This window comes from Coregonus lavaretus (assembly GCF_964263955.1).
Source record: "Coregonus lavaretus genome assembly, chromosome: 11".
NCBI classification, from domain to species: domain Eukaryota; kingdom Metazoa; phylum Chordata; class Actinopteri; order Salmoniformes; family Salmonidae; genus Coregonus; species Coregonus lavaretus.
In genome coordinates, this window is record NC_139998.1 from 36,545,046 (window position 1) to 36,566,326 (window position 21,281).

Consider the following 21,281-nt stretch of genomic DNA (forward strand, 5'->3'; position numbering starts at 1 on the left):
TGGGTTTGATTCCCGCTCGGGTCACATACAAAAATGTATGGACTCACTGTTGTCACTTTGAAAATAAAGTGCCTGCTATGTAAACAATATATATTACAGTACTGTATTGGCCAATGCTATTTTAGTAAAGTAGTGTGAACACCCCCCCATCTAAAAGACCCCAGCAACTTCATGCATTTGTTACATACAGTACTTATCTGATCTTGTCAATATCAGATTTTGTTAAACTTACTGTGAAGTAAAATCATAACAGTCATCATCATAATAGACCATTACAATATGTATCATACTTTATATGTTCATACTTTATAACATACACATTTTCATTATGTAGTTCTCAAAATATGTACTAGCCAAACAAGTGTAAAATATATAGGTTTACCAAATGGTTAAGTAATGATCAATTACAGTGCCTAGTTAATGTTCACCGAGTGTACAAAACATTATGAACACCTGCTCTTTCCATGGCATAGACTGACCAGGTGAATCCAGGTGAAAGCTATGATCCCTTATTGATGTCAGTTGTTAAATCGACTTCAATCAGTGTAAATGAAGGGGAGGAGACAGGTTAAAGAATGATTTTTAAGCCTTGAGACAATTGAGACATCATAATAGTACATTACAGTATGTATCATACTTTATATGTTTATACTTTAGAAACATAATTTTTCATTATGTAGTTTTCAAAATCTGTAGTAGACAAACCAGTATAAAATATAAAGGTTTACCAATCGATTAAGTGATTATCAATTAGGTTTTTTTCAATCACTTTGGTGTAATTTTCACATGTATGTTGTACATTTTTCAACTCTAAGCACAAACATCTAAACAGATCATCAAAATGGCTAATTTTTCACAACTCTAAGCACATTTTCAATTGACTGACTACAACAAACAAATTCACAGTCACTTATTGACTGCACCAAATCACTCTTTCGATTTGGATGCATATTCAATCAAAGTACTGTATCTGCTTTTCAAAATCCAATATTCACTTTTGATAGGATTTTCTTGACATTTGTTAACAATACTATTAACCATCACTTAATCAAACTGCTCAAAACTGATAACTGCTGAACCAAAATGATATAGTGCAGAGTTAAAATACACTGAGTGTACAAAACATTATGAACACCTGCTCTTTCCATGACTGACCAGGTGAATCCAAGTGAAGGCTATGATCCCTTATTGATGTCACTTGTTAAATCCACTACAATCAACTCAAATCAAATCAAATTGTATTTGTCACATGCGCCGAATAGAACAGGTGTAGACCTTACAGTGAAATGCTTACTTACAATCCCTTAACCAACATTGCAGTTCTAAAAATAGAGTTAAGAAAATATTTACTAAATAAACTAAAGTAAATTTTTTTATAAAAAGTAACACAATAAAATATATACAGGGGGTACCGGTACCGAGTCAATGTGCGTGGGTACAGGTTAGTCGAGGTAATTTGTACGTGTACAGTATATTCAGAAACTTTTCAGACCCCTTCACTTTTTCCACATTTTGTTACGTTACAGCCTTATTATAAAATGGATTAAATAAAACAGAAATTGTTGCAAATTTTTTAGATTTTTAAAACAGAAATATCTTATTTACATAAGTATTCAGAACCTTTGCTATGAGACTCGAAATTGAGCTCAGGTGCATCTTGTTTCCAATGATCATCCTTGAGATGTTTCTACAATGTGAGTCCACCTGTGGTAAATGTAATTGATTGGACATGATTTGGAAAGGCACACACCTGTCTATATAAGGTCCCACAGTTGACAGTGCATGTCAGAGCCAAAACCAAGCCATGAGGTCGAAGGAATTGTCCATAGAGCTCCGAGACAGGATTGTGTCAAGGCACAGATCTGGGGAAGGGTACCAAAAAATGTCTGCAGCATTGAAGGTCCCCAAGAACACAGTGACCTCCATCATTCTTAAATGGAAGAAGTTTGGAACCACCAAGACTCTTCCTAGAACTGTCCATCCGGCCAAACTGAGCAATCTGGGGAAAAGGTCCTTGGTCAAGGAGGTGACCAAGAACCTGATGGTCACTCTGACAGAGCTCCAGAGTTCCTCTGTGGAGATGGGAGAACCTTCCAGAAGGACAACCATCTCTGCAGTACTCCACCAATCAGGCCTTTATGGTAGAGTGGCCAGACGGAAGCCACTCCTCAGTAAAAGGCACATGACAGCCCGCTTGGAGTTTGCCAAAAGGCACCTAAAGGACTCTCAGACCATGACAAACAAGATTCTCTGGTCTGATGAAATCAAGATTGAACTCTTTGGCCTACATGCCAAGCATCACGTCTGGAGGAAACCTGGCACCAGACGTGCAACTGCTCGGCCTCTGACCGCAAGGCACTACAGAGGGTAGTGCGTACGGCCCAGTACATCACTGGGGCCAAGCTTCCTGCCATACAGGACCTCTATACCAGGCGGTGTCAGAGGAAGGCCCTAAAAATTGTCAAAGACTCCAGCCACCCTAGTCATAGACTGTTCTCTCTGCTACCGCACTGCAAGCGGTACCGGAGCGCCAAGTCTAGGTCCAAAAGGCTTCTCAACAGCTTCTACCCCCAAGCCATAAGACTCCTGAACAGCTAATCATGGCCACCCTAACTATTTGCACTGCCCCCCACCCCACCCCATCCCCCTATTTTACGCTGCTGCTACTCTGTTTACTATTCATGCAGTCACTTTAACTCTACCCACATGTACATATGACCTCAATTACCCCTGTATATAGCCTCCCTACTGTTATTTTATTTTACTGCTGCTCTTTAGCTATTTGCCTTTATTTTCTATTTTTCTTTAATTAACACTTTTTTTAATGTTACATTCTTCTTTTAAAAAACGGTATTGTTGGTTAAGGGCTTGTAAGTAAGCATTTCACTGTAATGTCTACACCTGCTGTATTCGGCGCATGTGGCAAATACATTTTGATTTGATTTGCGGTAGGTGTAAAATTAATATTTCTAGATAATAAACAGCGAATAGCAGTAGTGTAAAAGCAATGTAAATAGTCCGGGTGGCCTTTTTATTAATTGTTCAGCAGTCTTATGGCTTGGGGGTAGAAGCTGTTAAGGAGCCTTTTGGACCTAGACTTGGCGCTCTGGTACCGCTTGCCATGTTGTGGTAGAGAGAACAGTCTATGACTTGAGTGACTGGAGTCTTTGACAAGTTTTTGGGCCTTCCTCTGACACCGCCTAGTATATAGGTCCTGGATGGCAGGAAGCTTGGCCCCAGTGATGTACTGTGCCGCACGCACTACCCTCTGTAGCGCCTTACGGTTGGATGCCGAGCGGTTGCCATACCAGGTGGTGATGCAACCAGTCAGGATGCTCTCGATGGTGCAGCTGTAAAAAAAATGGAGGATCTGGGGACCCATGCCAAATCTTTTCAGTCTCCTGAGGGGGAAAAGGTGTTGTCGTACCCTCTTCACGACTGACTTGGTGTGTTTGGACCATGATAGTTTGTTGGTGATGTGGACACCAAGGAACTTGATACTCTCGACCCGCTCCACTACAGCCCCGTCAATGTGAATGGGGGCGTGTTCGGCCCTCCTTTTCCTGCAGTCCACGATCATCTTCTTTGTCTTGCTCACGTTGAGGGAGAGGTTGTTGTCCTAGCACCACACTGCCAGGTCTCTGACCTCCTCCCTATAGGCTGTGTCATCGTTGTCGGTGATCAAGCCTACCACTGTTGTGTCGTCAGCAAACGTAATGATGGTGTTGGAGTCGTGCTTGGCCACGCAGTCGTGGGTGATTAGGGAGTACAGGAGGGGATTAAGCACGAACCCCTGAGGGGCCCCTGTGTTGAGGATCATTGTGGCAGATGTGTTGTTGCCTACCCTTACCACCTGGGGGCGGCCCATCAGGAAGTACAGGATCCAGTTTCAGAGGGAAGTGTTTAGTCCCAGGGTCCTTAGCTTAGTGATGAGCTTTTTGGGCACTATGGTGTTGAACGCTGTAGTCAATGAACAGCATTCTCATATAGGTGTTCCTTTTGTCCAGGTGGGATAGTGCAGTGTGGAGTGCGATTGAGATTGTGTCATCTGTGGATCTGTTGCGAATTGGAGTGGGTCTAGGGTTTCCGGGATGATGGTGTTGATGTGAGCCATGACCAGCCTTTCAAATCACTTCATGGGTACCGATGTGAGTATAACGGGCGGTAGTCGTTTAGGCCGGTTACCTTCGCTTTCTTGGACACAGGGACTATGATGGTCTGCTTGAAAAATGTATAACAGACTTGAAGGAGAAGTTGAAAATGTCAGTGAAGACACTTGTCAGTTGGTCCGTGCATTCTCTGAGTACACGTCCTGGGAATACGTCTGGCCCCGCGGCCTTGTGAATGTGGACCTGTTTAAAGGTCTTGCTCACATCGGCTATGGAGAGCGTGATCACACAGTCATCCGGAACAGCTGGTGCTCTCATGCATGCTTCAGTGTTGCTTGCCTCGAAACGTGCATTAAAGTAATTTAGCTCGTCTGGTAGGCTCGCACCACTGGGCAGCTCGCGGCTGGGTTTCCCTTTGTACTCAGTGTAGATGAAGGGGAGGAGACAGTTTAAAGAAGGATTTTTAAGCTTAGATACAATTGAGACATGTATTGTTTATGTGTGCCAGTCAGAGGGTGAATGGGCAAGACAAAATATTTTAGTGCCTTTGAACAGGGTATGGTAGTATGTGCCAGGTGCACCAGTTTATGTCAAGAACTGCAACGCTGCTGGGGTTTTCATACTCAACAGTTTCCCGTGTGTATCAAGAATGGTCCACCATCCAAAAGACACCCAGCCAACTTGACACAACTGTGGGAAGCATTGGAATCAACATGGGCCAGCATTCCTGTGGAACGCTTTCGACACCTTGTAGAGTCCATGCCCGGACAAATTGAGGCTGTTCTGAGGGCAAAAGGGTGGGGGGGTGCAATGCAATATTAGGAAGGTGTTCTTACTGTTTTGTACACTCAGTGTATTTATTTTGCTGCTGAACACTGTCAATTTCTATATTCTTACCTCATAAATGTATGAATTTGACATCAATTTATGTTGGAAGGTAAAACCAAATCCTATATGGATGTGGCTGTAAATACCAAATCATTATTCTCCATCAGCCAGTGTGTTTCAATAGGACAAAGTGGAAAGAGTCACTACAGTGGGGAGAACAAGTATTTGATACACTGCCGATTTTGCAGGTTTTCCTACTTACAAAGCATGTAGAGGTCTGTAATTTTTATCATAGGTACACTTCAACTGTGAGAGACGGAATCTAAAACAAAAATCCAGAAAGTCACATGATTTTTAAGTAATTAATTTGCATTTTATTGCATGAGGTAAGTATTTGATCACCTACCAACCAGTAAGAATTCCGGCTCTCACAGACCTGTTAGTTTTTCTTTAAGAAGCCCTCCTGTTCTCCACTCATTGCCTGTATTAACTGCACCTGTTTGAACTCGTTACCTGTATAAAAGACACCTGGTCACACACTCAATCAAACAGACTCCAACCTCTCCACAATGGCCAAGACCAGAGAGCTGTGTAAGGACATCAGGGATAAAATTGTAGACCTGCACAAGGCTGGGATGGGCTACAGGACAATAGGCAAGCAGCTTGGGGATTAGGCAACAACTGTTGGCGCAATAATTAGAAAATGGAAGAAGTTCAAGATGACGGTCAATCACCCTCGGTCTGGGGCTCCATGCAAGATCTCACCTCGTGGGGCATCAATGATCATGAGGAAGGTGAGGGATCAGCCCAGAACTACGCGGCAGGACCTGGTCAATGACCTGAAGAGAGCTGGGACCACAGTCTCAAAGAAAACCATTAGTAACACACTACTCCGTCATGGATTAAAATCCTGCAGCGCACGCAAGGTCCCCCTGCTCAAGCCAGCGCATGTCCAGGCCCATCTGAAGTTTGCCAATGACCATCTGGATGATCCAGCGGAGAAATGGGAGAAGGTCATGTGGTCTGATGAGACAAAAATAGAGCTTTTTGGTCTAAACTCCACTCGCCGTGTTTGGAGGAAGAAGAAGGATGAGTACAACCCCAAGAACACCATCCCAACCGTGAAGCATGGAGGTGGAAACATCATTCTTTGGGGATGCTTTTCTGCAAAGGGGACAGGACGACTGTACCGTATTGAGGGGAGGATGGATGGGGCCATGTATCGCGAGATCTTGGCCAACAACCTCCTTCCCTCAGTAAGAGCATTGAAGATGGGTCGTGGCTGGGTCTTCCAGCATGACAACAACCGGAAACACACAGCCAGGGCAACTAAGGAGTGGCTCCGTAAGAAGCATATCAAGGTCCTGGAGTGGCCTAGCCAGTCTCCAGACCTGAACCCAATAGAAAATCTTTGGAGGGAGCTGAAAGTCCATATTGCCCAGCGACAGCCCCGAAACCTGAAGCATCTGGAGAAGGTCTGTATGGAGGAGTGGGCCAAAATCCCTGCTGCAGTGTGTGCAAACCTGGTCAAGACCTACTGGAAACGTATGATCTCTGTAATTGCAAACAAAGGTTTCTGTACCAAATATTAAGTTCTGCTTTTATGATGTATCAAATACTTATGTCATGCAATAAAATGCAAATTAATTACTTAAAAATCATACAATGTGATTTTCTGGATTTCTGGATTCCGTCTCTCACAGTTGAAGTGTACCTATGATAAAAATTACAGACCTCTACATGCTTTGTAAGTAGGAAAACCTGCAAAATCGGCAGTGTATCAAATACTTGTTCTCCCCACTGTTTGTGCTACCATTTGGAATTATAGTGTAGGGTACAATGCACTACGGAAATACCTGGTTTGTATATTACAAAAGCTGATGAATTTCCAACAAAGAGACAGGCGATACTGTATCAGTTGACAAGTAATGTAGAAAAGGTGATCTTGTACAATGTTGCGTGGAGCAGAAATGGCATACAACACCGTGCTACGTTTCTACAGTAGCCAACTGCTTCACAATAGCCTATTTCTGATTATTTGTCCTATGTACTGTATATACTGTATAAGGATAATGAAACTGTAAGACTGACATATTTCTCAACATGCTCACAACCAGCCATTGGATACAAATAATAATACAAAATTGTGCATGTCAAGTTTTATTCAAATACTGTATGGAAAATGATATTTACCAGCTACTATTCTTTCTAACCAGCACTTCAAAAAGAACAGTTTTGAAATGTGTATCTTGTATTTTATGCTATTGGATTAAATGGTAGTTACAATGACTAAATTGTGAGCCTATCATTATCTGATGTATTGGTGATTAAATACATGTTATCATGGTATTTCATGGAAAAACTTAGATTTTGCATGAATGACTCAGGGGTGGAAGATGTGTGAAACCACAATGAATGCACAATGAAATGTTCTGAACATAAGATAGAGGGCATTACAAGTGTTATCAGTTTAGAGTTTTTACTTAGAGTTTTGAAAATATACCACTTACATCTGAAAAATGTGCCAAGTCATTGAAAAAATCTGTAAGAGCAGTCAGATTAAGTAATAGTAAAATGCAGCCGTTTTTATCACAATATCAAATAATTTCTGGGTAACAGTTAAGTACCTTACTGTGATTGTAGTCAGTTAAAATGGTCAAAAAGAAAAAAATAACTTCTTAGCAAAGAGCAATTTCTCAAGCAATAATTCTGCTAGGACAGTCTGGGAGTGGTCTGAGTGGGGAGGGGAAAACCGATAACTAGCTGTTATTGGCAGAGATGTTTTGAACACTCTTTCTTATTGGTCTATTAACTAATTTACCGCCTGGTGATGTCAGCATGCTGGCCAAAACTCCATCCCACCAAAACAGGTAGACATGTTCAGGTGGTCTTTTCAAACATATCTTATACTAAAAAGGCATTATCATAATTTTCACAATTTCACAGTATTATTCCAACCTCATAGTCTGTACAGTACAAGTCAAAAGTTTGGACACACCTACTCATTCAAGGGTTTATCTTAATTTTTTACTATTTTCTACATTGTAGAATAATAGTGAAGACATCAAAACTATGAAATGACACATATGTAATATTGTAGTAACCAAAAAAGTGTTAAACAAATCAAAATATATTTTATATTTGAGATTCTTCAAAGTAGCCACCCTTTCCTTTGATGACACTCTTGGCATTCTCTCAACCAGCTTTACCTGGAATGCTTTTCCAACAGTCTTGAAGGAGTTCCCACATGCTGAGCACTTGTTGGCTGCTTTTCCTTCACTCTGCGGTCCAACTCATCCCAAACCATCTCAATTGGGTTGCGGTTGGGTGATTGTGGAGGCCAGGTCATCTGATGCAGCACTCCATCACTCTCCTTCTTGGTCAAATAGACCTTACACAGCCTGGAGGTGTGTTGGGTCATTGTCCTGTTGAAAAACAAATTATAGTCCCATTAAACCCAAACCAGATGGGATGGCGTATTGCTGCAGAATGCTGTGGTAGCCATGCTGGTTAAGTGTGCTTTGAATTCTAAATAAATCACAGACAGTGTCACCAGCAAAGCACCCCCACACCATCACCCCTCCTCCTCTATGCTTCACGGTGGGAACCACATATGCAGAGATCATCCGTTCACCTACTCTGCGTCTCACAAAGACACGGAAGTTGGAACCAAAAATTTGGACTCATCAGACCAAAGGACAGATTTCCACCGGTCTAATGTCCATTGCTTGTGTTTCTTGGCCCAAGCAAGTCTCTTCTTCTTATTGGTGTCCTTTAGTAGTGGTTTCTTTGCAGCAATTCGAACATGAAGGCCTGATTCATGCAGTCTCCTATGAGCAGTTGATGTTGAGATGTGTCTGTTACTTGAACTCTGTGAAGCATTTATTTGGGCTGCAATTTCTGAGGCTGGTAACTCTAATGAACTTATCCTCTGCAGCAGAGGTAACTCTGGGTCTTCCTTTCCTGTGGCTGTCCTCATGAGAGCCAGTTTCATTATAGCGCTTGATGGTTTTTGCGACTGCACTTGAAGAAACTTTAAAATGTCTTGAAATGTTCCTTATTGACTGACCTTCATGTCATAAAGTAATGATGGACTGTAGCTTCTCTTTGCTTTTTTTAGCTGTTCTTGCCATATTATGGACTTGGTCTTTTACCAAATAGGGCTATCTTCTGTATACCACCCCTACCTTGTCATAACACAACTGATTGGCTCAAATGCATCAAGAAGGAAAGAAATTCCACAAGTTACCTTTTAACAAGGCACACCTGTTCATTCAAATGCATTCCAGGTGACTACCTCATGAAACTGGTTGAGAGAATGGCAAGTTTGTGCAAAGCGGTCATCAAGGCAAAGGGTGGCTATTTGAAGAAACTCACATATAAAATATATTTTGATTTGTTTAACACTTTTTTGGTTACTACATGATTCCATATGTGTTATTTCATAGTTTTGATGTCTTCACTATTATTCTACAATGTAGTGACTGGTACTGGTACTGTATATAAAACACAGGGAAATCATGTTTTTGACTGCGCTGGGCCTTTAACAAGTGAGAACACAATCATATCAAAAGTAATGTGAGCATTACATTGTGACAAGCATTTACTTTATTGCAATGTGAAACATGTATTTCTAGATGAAAGACTGAATGAAAGACTGAATGATGACTGTATGATTTTGTGTGTTTTACTTCGTCAATAGAAAATGTGTTTAGAGTTTTGTAACAGCTTCCTTTTTGATGATCTGTTTTAAGTTTTGTACTAAGCGTTGTGAAAATGTACCACATATTTATGAAAATTGCACCAAAGCAATAAAAAATAAAACTGTAAATGAAAGCAGACATTCACACTCATTACAGTATCACATACCTACAGTGGGGGAAAAAAGTATTTAGTCAGCCACCAATTGTGCAAGTTCTCCCACTTAAAAAGATGAGAGAGGCCTGTAATTTTCATCATAGGTACACGTCAACTATGACAGACAAATTGAGAAAAAAAAATCCAGAAAATCACATTGTAGGATTTTTTATGAATTTATTTGCAAATTATGGTGGAAAATAAGTATTTGGTCACCTACAAACAAGCAAGATTTCTGGCTCTCACAGACCTGTAACTTCTTCTTTAAGAGGCTCCTCTGTCCTCCACTCGTTACCTGTATTAATGGCACCTGTTTGAACTTGTTATCAGTATAAAAGACACCTGTCCACAACCTCAAACAGTCACACTCCAAACTCCACTATGGCCAAGACCAAAGAGCTGCCAAAGGACACCAGAAACAAAATTGTAGACCTGCACCAGGCTGGGAAGACTGAATCTGCAATAGGTAAGCAGCTTGGTTTGAAGAAATCAACTGTGGGAGCAATTATTAGGAAATGGAAGACATACAAGACCACTGATAATCTCCCTCGATCTGGGGCTCCACGCAAGATCTCACCCCGTGGGGTCAAAATGATCACAAGAACGGTGAGCAAAAATCCCAGAACCACACGGGGGGACCTAGTGAATGACCTGCAGAGAGCTGGGACCAAAGTAACAAAGCCTACCATCAGTAACACACTACGCCGCCAGGGACTCAAATCCTGCAGTGCCAGACGTGTCCCCCTGCTTAAGCCAGTACATGTCCAGGCCCGTCTGAAGTTTGCTAGAGTGCATTTGGATGATCCAGAAGAGGATTGGGAGAATGTCACATGGTCAGATGAAACCAAAATAGAACTTTTTGGTAAAAACTCAACTCGTCGTGTTTGGAGGACAAAGAATGCTGAGTTGCATCCAAAGAACACCATACCTACTGTGAAGCATGGGGGTGGAAACATCATGCTTTGGGGCTGTTTTTCTGCAAAGGGACCAGGACGACTGATCCGTGTAAAGGAAATAATGAATGGGGCCATGTATCCTGAGATTTTGAGTGAAAACCTCCTTCCATCAGCAAGGGCATTGAAGATGAAACGTGGCTGGGTCTTTCAGCATGACAATGATCCCAAACACACCGCCCGGGCAACGAAGGAGTGGCTTCGTAAGAAGCATTTCAAGGTCCTGGAGTGGCCTCGCCAGTCTCCAGATCTCAACCCCATAGAAAATCTTTGGAGGGAGTTGAAAGTCTGTGTTGCCCAGCGACAGCCCCAAAACATCACTGCTCTAGAGGAGATCTGCATGGAGGAATGGGCCAAAATACCAGCAACAGTGTGTGAAAACCTTGTGAAGACTTACAGAAAACGTTTGACCTGTGTCATTGCCAACAAAGGGTATATAACAAAGGATTGAGAAACTTTTGTTATTGACCAAATACTTATTTTCCACCATCATTTGCAAATAAATTCATTAAAAATCCTACAATGTGATTTTCTGGATTTTTTTTCCTCATTTTGTCTGTCATAGTTGACGTGTACCTATGATGAAAATTACAGGCCTCTCTCCTCTTTTTAAGTGGGAGAACTTGCACAATTGGTGGCTGACTAAATATATTTTTTCCCCACTGTATGTATAAGGAACAGTAGGTACAACATTAGCAGGTGTGTATGTGTGCATATGTATCTGTTCATGTGTGTATTTGTAATTGACAGAGAGGGAGCCTAAGGTTAGATAATTTGAATTGCTACCATGGCAGGTGAGTCATTCCTGTGACGTTGTTCACGCATAGGGATCACTGAACCCTGGAAGAGACTGCTGCTGATCAGAGACAGCACATGTAGATTGGAGAGAGTCCCTGTGATGCACAGGAACTCAATAAATATATGTGAAGGGACAACCATCTAGTAAAGCTGTCTAAACAGTGTTAGTAACAGCAGTGGTCTTTTATTCCCCTTTCTCTCTCTCTCTCTCCCCCCCAGTGTTCTTTGATGACTGTGCAGGGAACGAGGGCGTGGCGTTTGAGGTGTCCCACCCAGACTTCCAGGTTGATGAGGAGATGAACCTGGTGGCCAGACGGGACGTGATGGACAGCGGCACCGTCATGTTCATCCATGGTGTCAACGAGCATGCTGAGGACATGGCACAGGTGGACATAGTAGGAGCTCCACCCCGGTCTCCCCAAACACTCAGGGTGAGTCACTAGCTGTCAAATGGATATCTCTTACCATGAGAGATAATGCATGCTGCTAGTTGTCACTGTTCAGCATTTGGTACCAACAACATGTTGTTGAGGGTCAGTGTGGACATCTAGGAGACTGCACAGCACATTTTTTTTTATGACACCCTTATGTCTTTTCATTCTATTCATCTACAATATGCACTTATTTAGAGTGACTTCCTCCCACTGGGATGAGTAGACTTAATTTGGGTTTGGAAAGCCAATGGTTGATGAAAATGACTGTGAATTTACTTGCATCTTACTTTTGCCATGCAAGTACTGTTTATAGAAAGGCCCACTGTGCCTATTGCTTATTACATATTTTACATCTTTGTTCCTCCTCTTTATGGTGTCTTTGTTCAAAATAACAAATACAGGTACTTGATATTTGTCCAATAATCTACAAAACCAAATGAATCAACTTCACAGTATTCATATAGGCCCACTCCATTCATTACCCCCTCCTCTTACCTCATAGCCAGTTCCAGTCCCCACCCCTCCATGCCAGCACTAGTGCTGCCAACTTGATTAAACCATTTTCCAGGGCCATCTTAGATATTCTGTTACCTCCCCTCCAATCATTGTTCTTTCCTGCTCCCTGCCCAGGTGTCCCGCTGGTGTCGTTCCTTCGGCTCGTCACCTAATGAGCAGCTTTCTCTCTCCGTCTCTGTGCGTCTCTTTGTTTATGCTTCTCCCATCATTTATTTAGTTAGCCAGTCCACGGGTATATATTTGGCAGGCCTGGGAGGACAAAAGTGAATTAGTAATCTCCATTCTGTGTGTGAGTGGGTAGAGGTTTCCTCATGAGTAATGCCACCATATTGTCCTTGTGGGCGAATGTGAAGGTGCTCTGTTTTCTAAATTGTTTTTAGTCTACCGATGCAAGTTATAAGAAGTTCCGCTAAATAAAATATTTTAGTCCTCATTTCCTTGGCATAGGATAACGAGACATTATGCATATTGACAAGAATAAGTGCAATATAATGAAACAAACATTATTTATTTTTTTGTTCGGTGGCAATGGCCCAATTTTATCTTTTGTCTTTTGAACTTTTCTTCAGAATTAATTCTGTAGGAGATGACTTGCAACAGTGTCAGACCAGCTCCCATCCCAGATCATCCATTGTCCCCTCCCTTTGTTCTGGCTCTTTTATATCTTTCTGCTACTCTACCCAGTGGGTGATATTAGTCTTAATTGCATAGAACACATGAACCTCATGACTTAGGCAAAGAGGGAAAGTAAGAATAGAGAGACAGAGGGGAATATTGGACATAATAGGGTTATGGTTGAGGAAGAGGAAGATAAAGAGAAAAGGCTTGAACACAAAAGGGGCAGAAAGACAGGCGGAGAAAAGGGGGAAAAACAGGCAGATGAGACAATTCTAGGGAGAGAGAACATTTTTGTAATGTTACATGTAATGTTCCCTTGATGTTTTAGTGTCCAGTTTTCCGTTTCTTGGGGGAATATTCTATGAATGTTAACAAAAACCTCCTGAGAACCTATTTAGCATGTTTTGACATTAAAGTTAGGAGAACATTCCCTTCATTTCATTTACATTTTTACATTTACGTCATTTAGCAGACGCTCTTATCCAGAGCGACTTACAAATTGGTGCATTCACCTTATAGCCAGTGGGATAACCACTTTACAATGTTTTTTTTGTTTTTTTTTTGGGGGGGGGGGGGTAGAAGGATTACTTTATCCTATCCCAGGTATTCCTTAAAGAGGTGGGGTTTCAAATGTCTCCGGAAGGTGGTGAGTGACTCCACTGTCCTGACGTTGTGAGGGAGCTTGTTCCACCATTGGGGTGCCAGAGCAGCGAACAGTTTTGACTGGGCTGAGCGGGAACTGTGCTTCCGCAGAGGTAGGGGAGCCAGCAGGCCAGAGGTGGATGAACGCAATGCCCTCGTTTGGGTGTAGGGACTGATCAGAGCCTGAAGGTACGGAGGTGCCGTTCCCCTCACAGCTCCGTAGGCAAGCACCATGGTCTTGTAGCAGATGCGAGCTTCAACTGGAAGCCAGTGGAGTGTGCGGACGAGCGGGGGGACGTGAGAGAACTTGGGAAGGTTGAACACCAGACGGGCTGCGGCATTCTGGATGAGTTGTAGGGGTTTAATGGCACAGGCAGGGAGCCCAGCCAACAGCGAGTTGCAGTAATCCAGACGGGAGATGACAAGTGCCTGGATTATGATCTGTGCCGCTTCCTGTGTAAGGCAGGGTCGTACTCTCCGAATGTTGTAGAGCATGAACCTACAGGATCGGGTCACCGTCTTGATGTTAGCGGAGAACGACAGGGTGTTGTCCAGGGTCACGCCAAGGCTCTTCGCACTCTGGGAGGAGGACACAACGGAGTTGTCAACCGTGATGGCGAGATCATGGAACGGGCAGTCCTTCCCCGGGAGGAAGAGCAGCTCCGTCTTGCCAAGGTTCAGCTTGAGGTGGTGATCCGTCATCCATACTGATATGTCTGCCAGACATGCAGAGATGCGATTCGCCACCTGGTTATCAGAAGGGGGAAAGGAGAAGATTAGTTGTGTGTTGTCTGCGTATCAATGATAGGAGAGGCCATGTGAGGATATGACAGAGCCAAGTGACTTGGTGTATAGCGAGAATAGGAGAGGGCCTAGAACTGAGCCCTGGGGGACACCAGTGGTGAGAGCACGTGGTGCGGAGACAGCTTCTCGCCACGCCACTTGGTAGGAGCGACCGGTCAGGTAGGACGCAATCCAAGAGTGAGCCGCGCCGGAGATGCCCAGCTCGGAGAGGGTGGAGAGGAAGATCTGATGGTTCACAGTATCAAAGGCAGCAGACAGGTCTAGAAGGACAAGAGAAGAGGAGAGAGAGTTAGCTTTAGCAGTGCGGAGAGCCTCCGTGACACAGAGAAGAGCAGTCTCAGTTGAATGACCAGTCTTGAAACCTGACTGGTTTGGATCAAGAAGGTCATTCTGAGAGAGATAGCAAGAGAGTTGGCTAAAGACGGCACGCTCAATAGTTTTGGAGAGAAAAGAAAGAAGGGATACTGGTCTGTAGTTGTTGACATCAGAGGGATCGAGTGTTGGTTTTTTGAGAAGGGGTGCAACTCTCACTCTCTTGAAGATGGAAGGGACATAGCCAGCAGAGGAGGATTCAGCAGGGAGGAGAAGGTGGCAAAGAGCTTCCTAGGGTTAGAGGCAGATGCTTGGAATTTAGAGTGGTAGAAAGTGGCCATAGCAGCAGAAACAGATGAAGAAAATGTAGAGAGGAGGGAGTGAAAAGATGCCAGGTCCGCAGGGAGTCTAGTTTTCCTCCATTTCCGCTCGGCTGCCCGGAGCCCTGTTCTGTGAGCTCGCAATGAGTCATCAAGCTACGGAGCTGGAGGGGAGGACCGAGCCGGCCGGGAGGATAGGGGACATAGAGAGTCAAAGGATGCAGAAAGGGAGGAGAGGAGGGTTGAGGAGGCAGAATCAGGAGATTGGAGGGAGAAGGATTGAGCAGAGGGAAGAGATGATAGGATGGAAGAGGAGAGAGTAGCGGGAGAGAGAGAGCGAAGGTTGCGACGGCGCATTACCATCTGAGTAGGGGCAGAGTGAGTAGTGTTGGAGGAGAGCGAGAGAGAAAAGGATACAAAGTAGTGGTCGGAGACATGGAGGGGAGTTGCAGTGAGATTAGTAGAAGAACAGCATCTAGTAAAGATGAGGTCAAGCGTATTGCCTGCCTTGTGAGTAGGGGGGGGACGGTGAGAGGGTGAGGTCAAAAGAGGAGAGGAGTGGAAAGAAGGAGGCAGAGAGAAATGAGTCAAAGGTAGACGTAGGGAGGTTGAAGTCCCCCAGAACTGTGAGGGGTGTGTATGCGAGAACACATGGTCAGACGAGGAGAGAGCAGTAGGAGTAGCAGTGTTTTCAGTGGTAATCCATGTTTCCGTCAGCGCCAAGAAGTCGAGGGATTGGAGGGTAGCATAGGCTGAGATGAACTCTGCCTTGTTGGCAGCAGAACGGCAGTTCCAGAGGCTGCCTGAGACCTGGAACTCCACGTGGGTGGTGCGTGCAGGGACCACCAGGTTAGAGAGGCAGCAGCCACGCGGTGTGAGGCATTTGTATAGCCTGTGCGGAGAGGAGAGAACAGGGATAGACAGAGGCATAGTTGACAGGCTGCAGAGAATGGCTACAATAATGCAAAGGAGATCGGAATGAAATGAACTAAACATCTGGGAAAGGAGAGAGCGGGGCCTCCCTCACCACAACACCCAAATATAACTCTCCCAACTTCCACCTCAGAAACTATAATTGTTGTAAACTACAGCGGTTCAATGTTTTCTAGGAATAGACTAACTTAGTTTATTTAGCTAGCTAACTTGGTACAGTATTCTTCCATGAAAATCGTCCAGGGCACATAGTCATAAGACGCAACAGCCAGCTAGCATGCCGGACTCCAACAACACGGTTTAGCACCAATACTCGGCCACAACAAACCACCAGTGTGTCAACACGCCAAGCAGATCATTCGTGTCCGTGTCTAACATTGTGGGTTAGTCCCGACAGCTTGAGCGAGTCCGTCGTCAATTTATTCAGCCCGTTAGTTAGCTAGAATAGTTAGCATACTAGCTAGCCATTGCTTTCAGACAAAGAAGAAACCCCTCCTTTCACGGCACGAACACACAGAGAGAGCCAAGCTAACGTTAACTAGTCACCCATGTCCCGAATTCCTTGAACGACTCTGGCTAACGACTCTGGCTACCAATATGTAAAAACAAAACACAAATGTAGGTTATGACTTACCGCTAGCAGCTACTGTTAGCTAGCCAAGTGCAAAGCTAGCCACTGAATTGACTCAGCCAGTTTGCGTCTGTTCGCTAGGTCGTTCCAGCTATTTTTTACTAGTAGCTATCCAGGTAGCAACACGCTAGCTAAATTTCAAGCACAGTAGCCACTTACTACCTAACGTTAACGGTTCAGACAATGAGGTTAGAAAACAGCTGAATGGTAGGCATTATTGTATGTAATTATTGTAGGCAGCCAGCTGGCGTAATTACAGGCACTCTCAGGTGTGAAACAACTATACCGTTGCTAATAGTTGCCAGTAGCTACCCGCCAGCTAGTCCAGGTAGTGGGTTAGCTAGCTAGCTTCGTGCTTCACCGGGCTCAGCCGAATACAATACTAACCTACAATAATTACATACAACAACCCACGATAACTACCTACAATACAAACAGAATTTACCCAGAACGTGGTTAACATGTTCTCAGAATATTCAATATTAATGTTCTATACATGTTTCATGGGATGTTGCAAGAACATTCATGTGTCTAGTTTTCTGAGGGTTAGGAGAATATTCAATCAATGTCCCACCAAACATACACAGAAAATTGTTGCTGTGTGTGTGTCCTTAACCTTGCCAACAGTGAAAGTGCTGTGAATGGATCAGTAGTTCACCAATCAGGGCCTTGATTGGCTTGACCATCAGGCGACGTCCTGACAACTGATACACATGAATGTTCTTGCAATGTTCCCATGAGACGTGTATAGAACATTCATATCATACAGTATGTACTGAGAACATGGAAACCATGTTCTATGTATGTTTGGTGGGATGTTGATGGAATATTCAGAGAACATGGTAACCACATACAGTGGGGAAAAAAAGTATTTAGTCAGCCACCAATTGTGCAAGTTCTCCCACTTAAAAAGATGAGAGAGGCCTGTAATTTTCATCATAGGTACACGTCAACTATGACAGACAAAATGAGAAAAGAAATCCAGAAAATCACATTGTAGGATTTTTTATGAATTTATTTGCAAATGATGGTGGAAAATAAGTATTTGGTCACCTACAAACAAGCAAGATTTCTGGCTCTCACAGACCTGTAACTTCTTCTTTAAGAGGCTCCTCTGTCCTCCACTCGTTACCTGTATTAATGGCACCTGTTTGAACTTGTTATCAGTATAAAAGACACCTGTCCACAACCTCAAACAGTCACACTCCAAACTCCACTATGGCCAAGACCAAAGAGCTGTCAAAGGACACCAGAAACAAAATTGTAGACCTGCACCAGGCTGGGAAGACTGAATCTGCAATAGGTAAGCAGCTTGGTTTGAAGAAATCAACTGTGGGAGCAATTATTAGGAAATGGAAGACATACAAGACCACTGATAATCTCCCTCGATCTGGGGCTCCACGCAAGATCTCACCCTGTGGGGTCAAAATGATCACAAGAACGGTGAGCAAAAATCCCAGAACCACACGGGGGGACCTAGTGAATAACCTGCAGAGAGCTGGGACCAAAGTAACAAAGCTTACCATCAGTAACACACTACGCCGCCAGGGACTCAAATCCTGCAGTGCAAGACGTGTCCCCCTGCTTAAGCCAGTACATGTCCAGGACCGTCTGAAGTTTGCTAGAGTGCATTTGGATGATCCAGAAGAGGATTGGGAGAATGTCATATGGTCAGATGAAACCAAAATAGAACTTTTTGGTAAAAACTCAACTCGTCGTGTTTGGAGGACAAAGAATGCTGAGTTGCATCCAAAGAACACCATACCTACTGTGAAACATGGGGGTGGAAACATCATGCTTTGGGGCTGTTTTTCTGCAAAGGGACCAGGACGACTGATCCGTATAAAGTAAAGAATGAATGGGGCAATGTATCGTGAGATTTTGAGTGAAAACCTCCTTCCATCAGCAAGGGCATTGAAGATGAAACGTGGCTGGGTCTTTCAGCATGACAATGATCCCAAACACACCGCCCGGGCAACGAAGGAGTGGCTTCGTAAGAAGCATTTCAAGGTCCTGGAGTGGCCTAGCCAGTCTCCAGATCTCAACCCCATAGAAAATCTTTGGAGGGAGTTGAAAGTCCGTGTTGCCCAGCGACAGCCCCAAAACATCACTGCTCTAGAGGAGATCTGCATGAGGAATGGGCCAAAATACCAGCAACAGTGTGTGAAAACCTTGTGAAGACTTACAGAAAACGTTTGACCTGTGTCATTGCCAACAAAGTGTATATAACAAAGTATTGAGAAACTTTTGTTATTGACCAAATACTTATTTTCCACCATCATTTGCAAATAAATTCATTAAAAATCCTACAATGTGATTTTCTGGATTTTTTTTTCTCATTTTGTCTGTCATAGTTGACGTGTACCTATGATGAAAATTACAGGCCTCTCTCATCTTTTTAAGTGGGAGAACTTGCACAATTGGTGGCTGACTAAATACTTTTTTTCCCCACTGTATTCTGGGTAAGTTCTATTTGACATTAAGGAAATGGTCTCTTGGAAACAGTCCTTGAACATCACTGGAATATTCCTATGAAAATGTTAGGTAATGACCTAATGAGTCTCTTAAGAGAATGTTCTCTAAAGTTGTGGGAACATTTGTTGTTAGCTGGGTGGGTGTCCTTTAATGCCATGTGGTTAAGAGCTCTCATTATTTCACAATCAATTAATCGACAAGGGGCTCTCTGCTTTGAGGAGCAGATATCCACAGAACAAAGTAACAGAACCATCACCCCCCCCCCCCCCCCCCCCATCATACATTGTATTTCTCTATGATGTAGACTTCAAGATTCAATCATTATTATTCCCCAATAGATCCACCAAACAGGGCTGGCTGTCCCCGCCAAAAGCCCCAAAGTCTGGAAAGTAGTTTAGTAGTGGTTGTGTTTGGAGTTTATGTTGGGCGAACCAACGCCACTACACCAATCGGACCAGGCCAACATCACAGCAATTGCTTTGCTATTAGGAACATAGCTATTTTAGAATGAGAGGAAACAGAATGAAATTGAAAAATAGAGTTGGGTTCCACATTTTAATGTGGCATCTTCTAAACACAATCAATCTCAACCACAGCAAATAACAGTACAAAACTGTTATTTTCCCTTAAAACACTGTTCCCATGTCGCTGTTGCCAAGCTTTCATTACTCCAACCCCTCCAATTCTCCACTAATGCCCTGTGGAAATGTCCCTGGGTGTGTATATTGATATATCAATGGTATAGTTTCAGATTTATTGGCATTTGATAATTGATAAGTGCTGTCTGAGTGAAGAATATGTTTTTAATTCTTCAGTGGGGGGACCAGACATTAATGTGGGCTACAGTGGGAGGGAGGCTGCTGATAAATGAATGCTGTTACGAGGAAACTCTGAATTCAGAGAATAATTTATTCTCTTTTGCTGGGGATCAATATGGGAATTAATGGAATAATGCATTTCAATAAGATATGGAATTTGGTTTCTTGTTCTGTTGTTTTCTTTCTGTTATGTTTCCCTCTGGGAAATAAATAGCACTTTTCAAATGTAACAATTGATAAGCGCAAAATAGAACAAATAATTAAAAAAGCTTATTTAGTTGGCTTAGTTGTTTTTATTCCATGCCATTTCACTCTGAATTAAATTTTATATTGCATCCAGAGAAAACAACAAAAATAAAACATTGTCCATTAGCCTTTAATGGATAACATTAAAAATGTGATAATGCTGCCACAACTTAGCAGTTGACAGTACATACTATACCTGCTCTTACTGCAGTGTAAAGCATGCACTCTCACTTGCTCTTTCTGTTAAAGTACTGTGCTGTGCTGTATCTCTGTCAGCAGTGCAGTACACATGACCACTCAGTTTTCTCTGCTCTACTCAGCCTCTTTGTTGTTCTCCTGGTTTTCCACATCACTACAAGGTTGTGGGCATGGACCCTCTGTCATATACTTGGGGTAACTCTGAGTTTTCTATTAATGCAGAGTCATGTCTAGGCCTGGGTCACTGTGTTAGGATGGCACAGTCTGTCCTGCTAGTCCTTACATTAACCTCAGCAATGTCTGTCAATAAATAGTTATTTAGCAATCTTCCAAAGTGCTTAGTTGACCTGATATTGACCTCCACAGTTCATAGGTGGTGGTGGTGATCACTTTCATGTATGTAATAACAACCAGGATTGTTGTTGTTTGTTGTGTCTGGAGACTAGCACTGGCATGTTGCGTCTGGAGACTAGCTTGTGTTATGTTACTGTGTCCATGTGTGAGCACCACCTCTCCAACAGACATTCAGGAATGACTAATGACACTTCTCTATATAGTATTCAGGGGAAGAATGGCAGAATGGACAAGGACATGACATTGTTGCTGCAATAACTCTGTTCTCAGTCAGTGAGTGACAAAGGCTCTGTCTGTCGCAATGCCTATATGATCTAGGTCAATCAGGAGCCACCACCATCAACAACTTCTCATATTCCTCTTTGTCATACACTGTTCATTAACCCATTACGGGCATGGTGTCCATGTATGCCCTGAATAGCTGCTCCAGAGCGC

The 21,281-nt window shown here is 43.2% G+C and overlaps 1 protein-coding gene across 1 annotated transcript in view; it reads left to right on the forward strand.

Moving 5' to 3' along the window:
• LOC311137532 (cadherin-13-like) overlaps positions 1–21,281 on the forward strand; it is a gene marked incomplete at both ends in the record, with an annotated part of 523,767 nt that overhangs the window by 110,108 nt on the left and 392,378 nt on the right. The window contains one exon of the mRNA XM_084172059.1: positions 11,765–11,976. Within this exon, the coding sequence (XP_084028185.1) occupies positions 11,765–11,976 (212 nt within the window). The remainder of the gene's footprint in view (positions 1–11,764; positions 11,977–21,281) is intronic.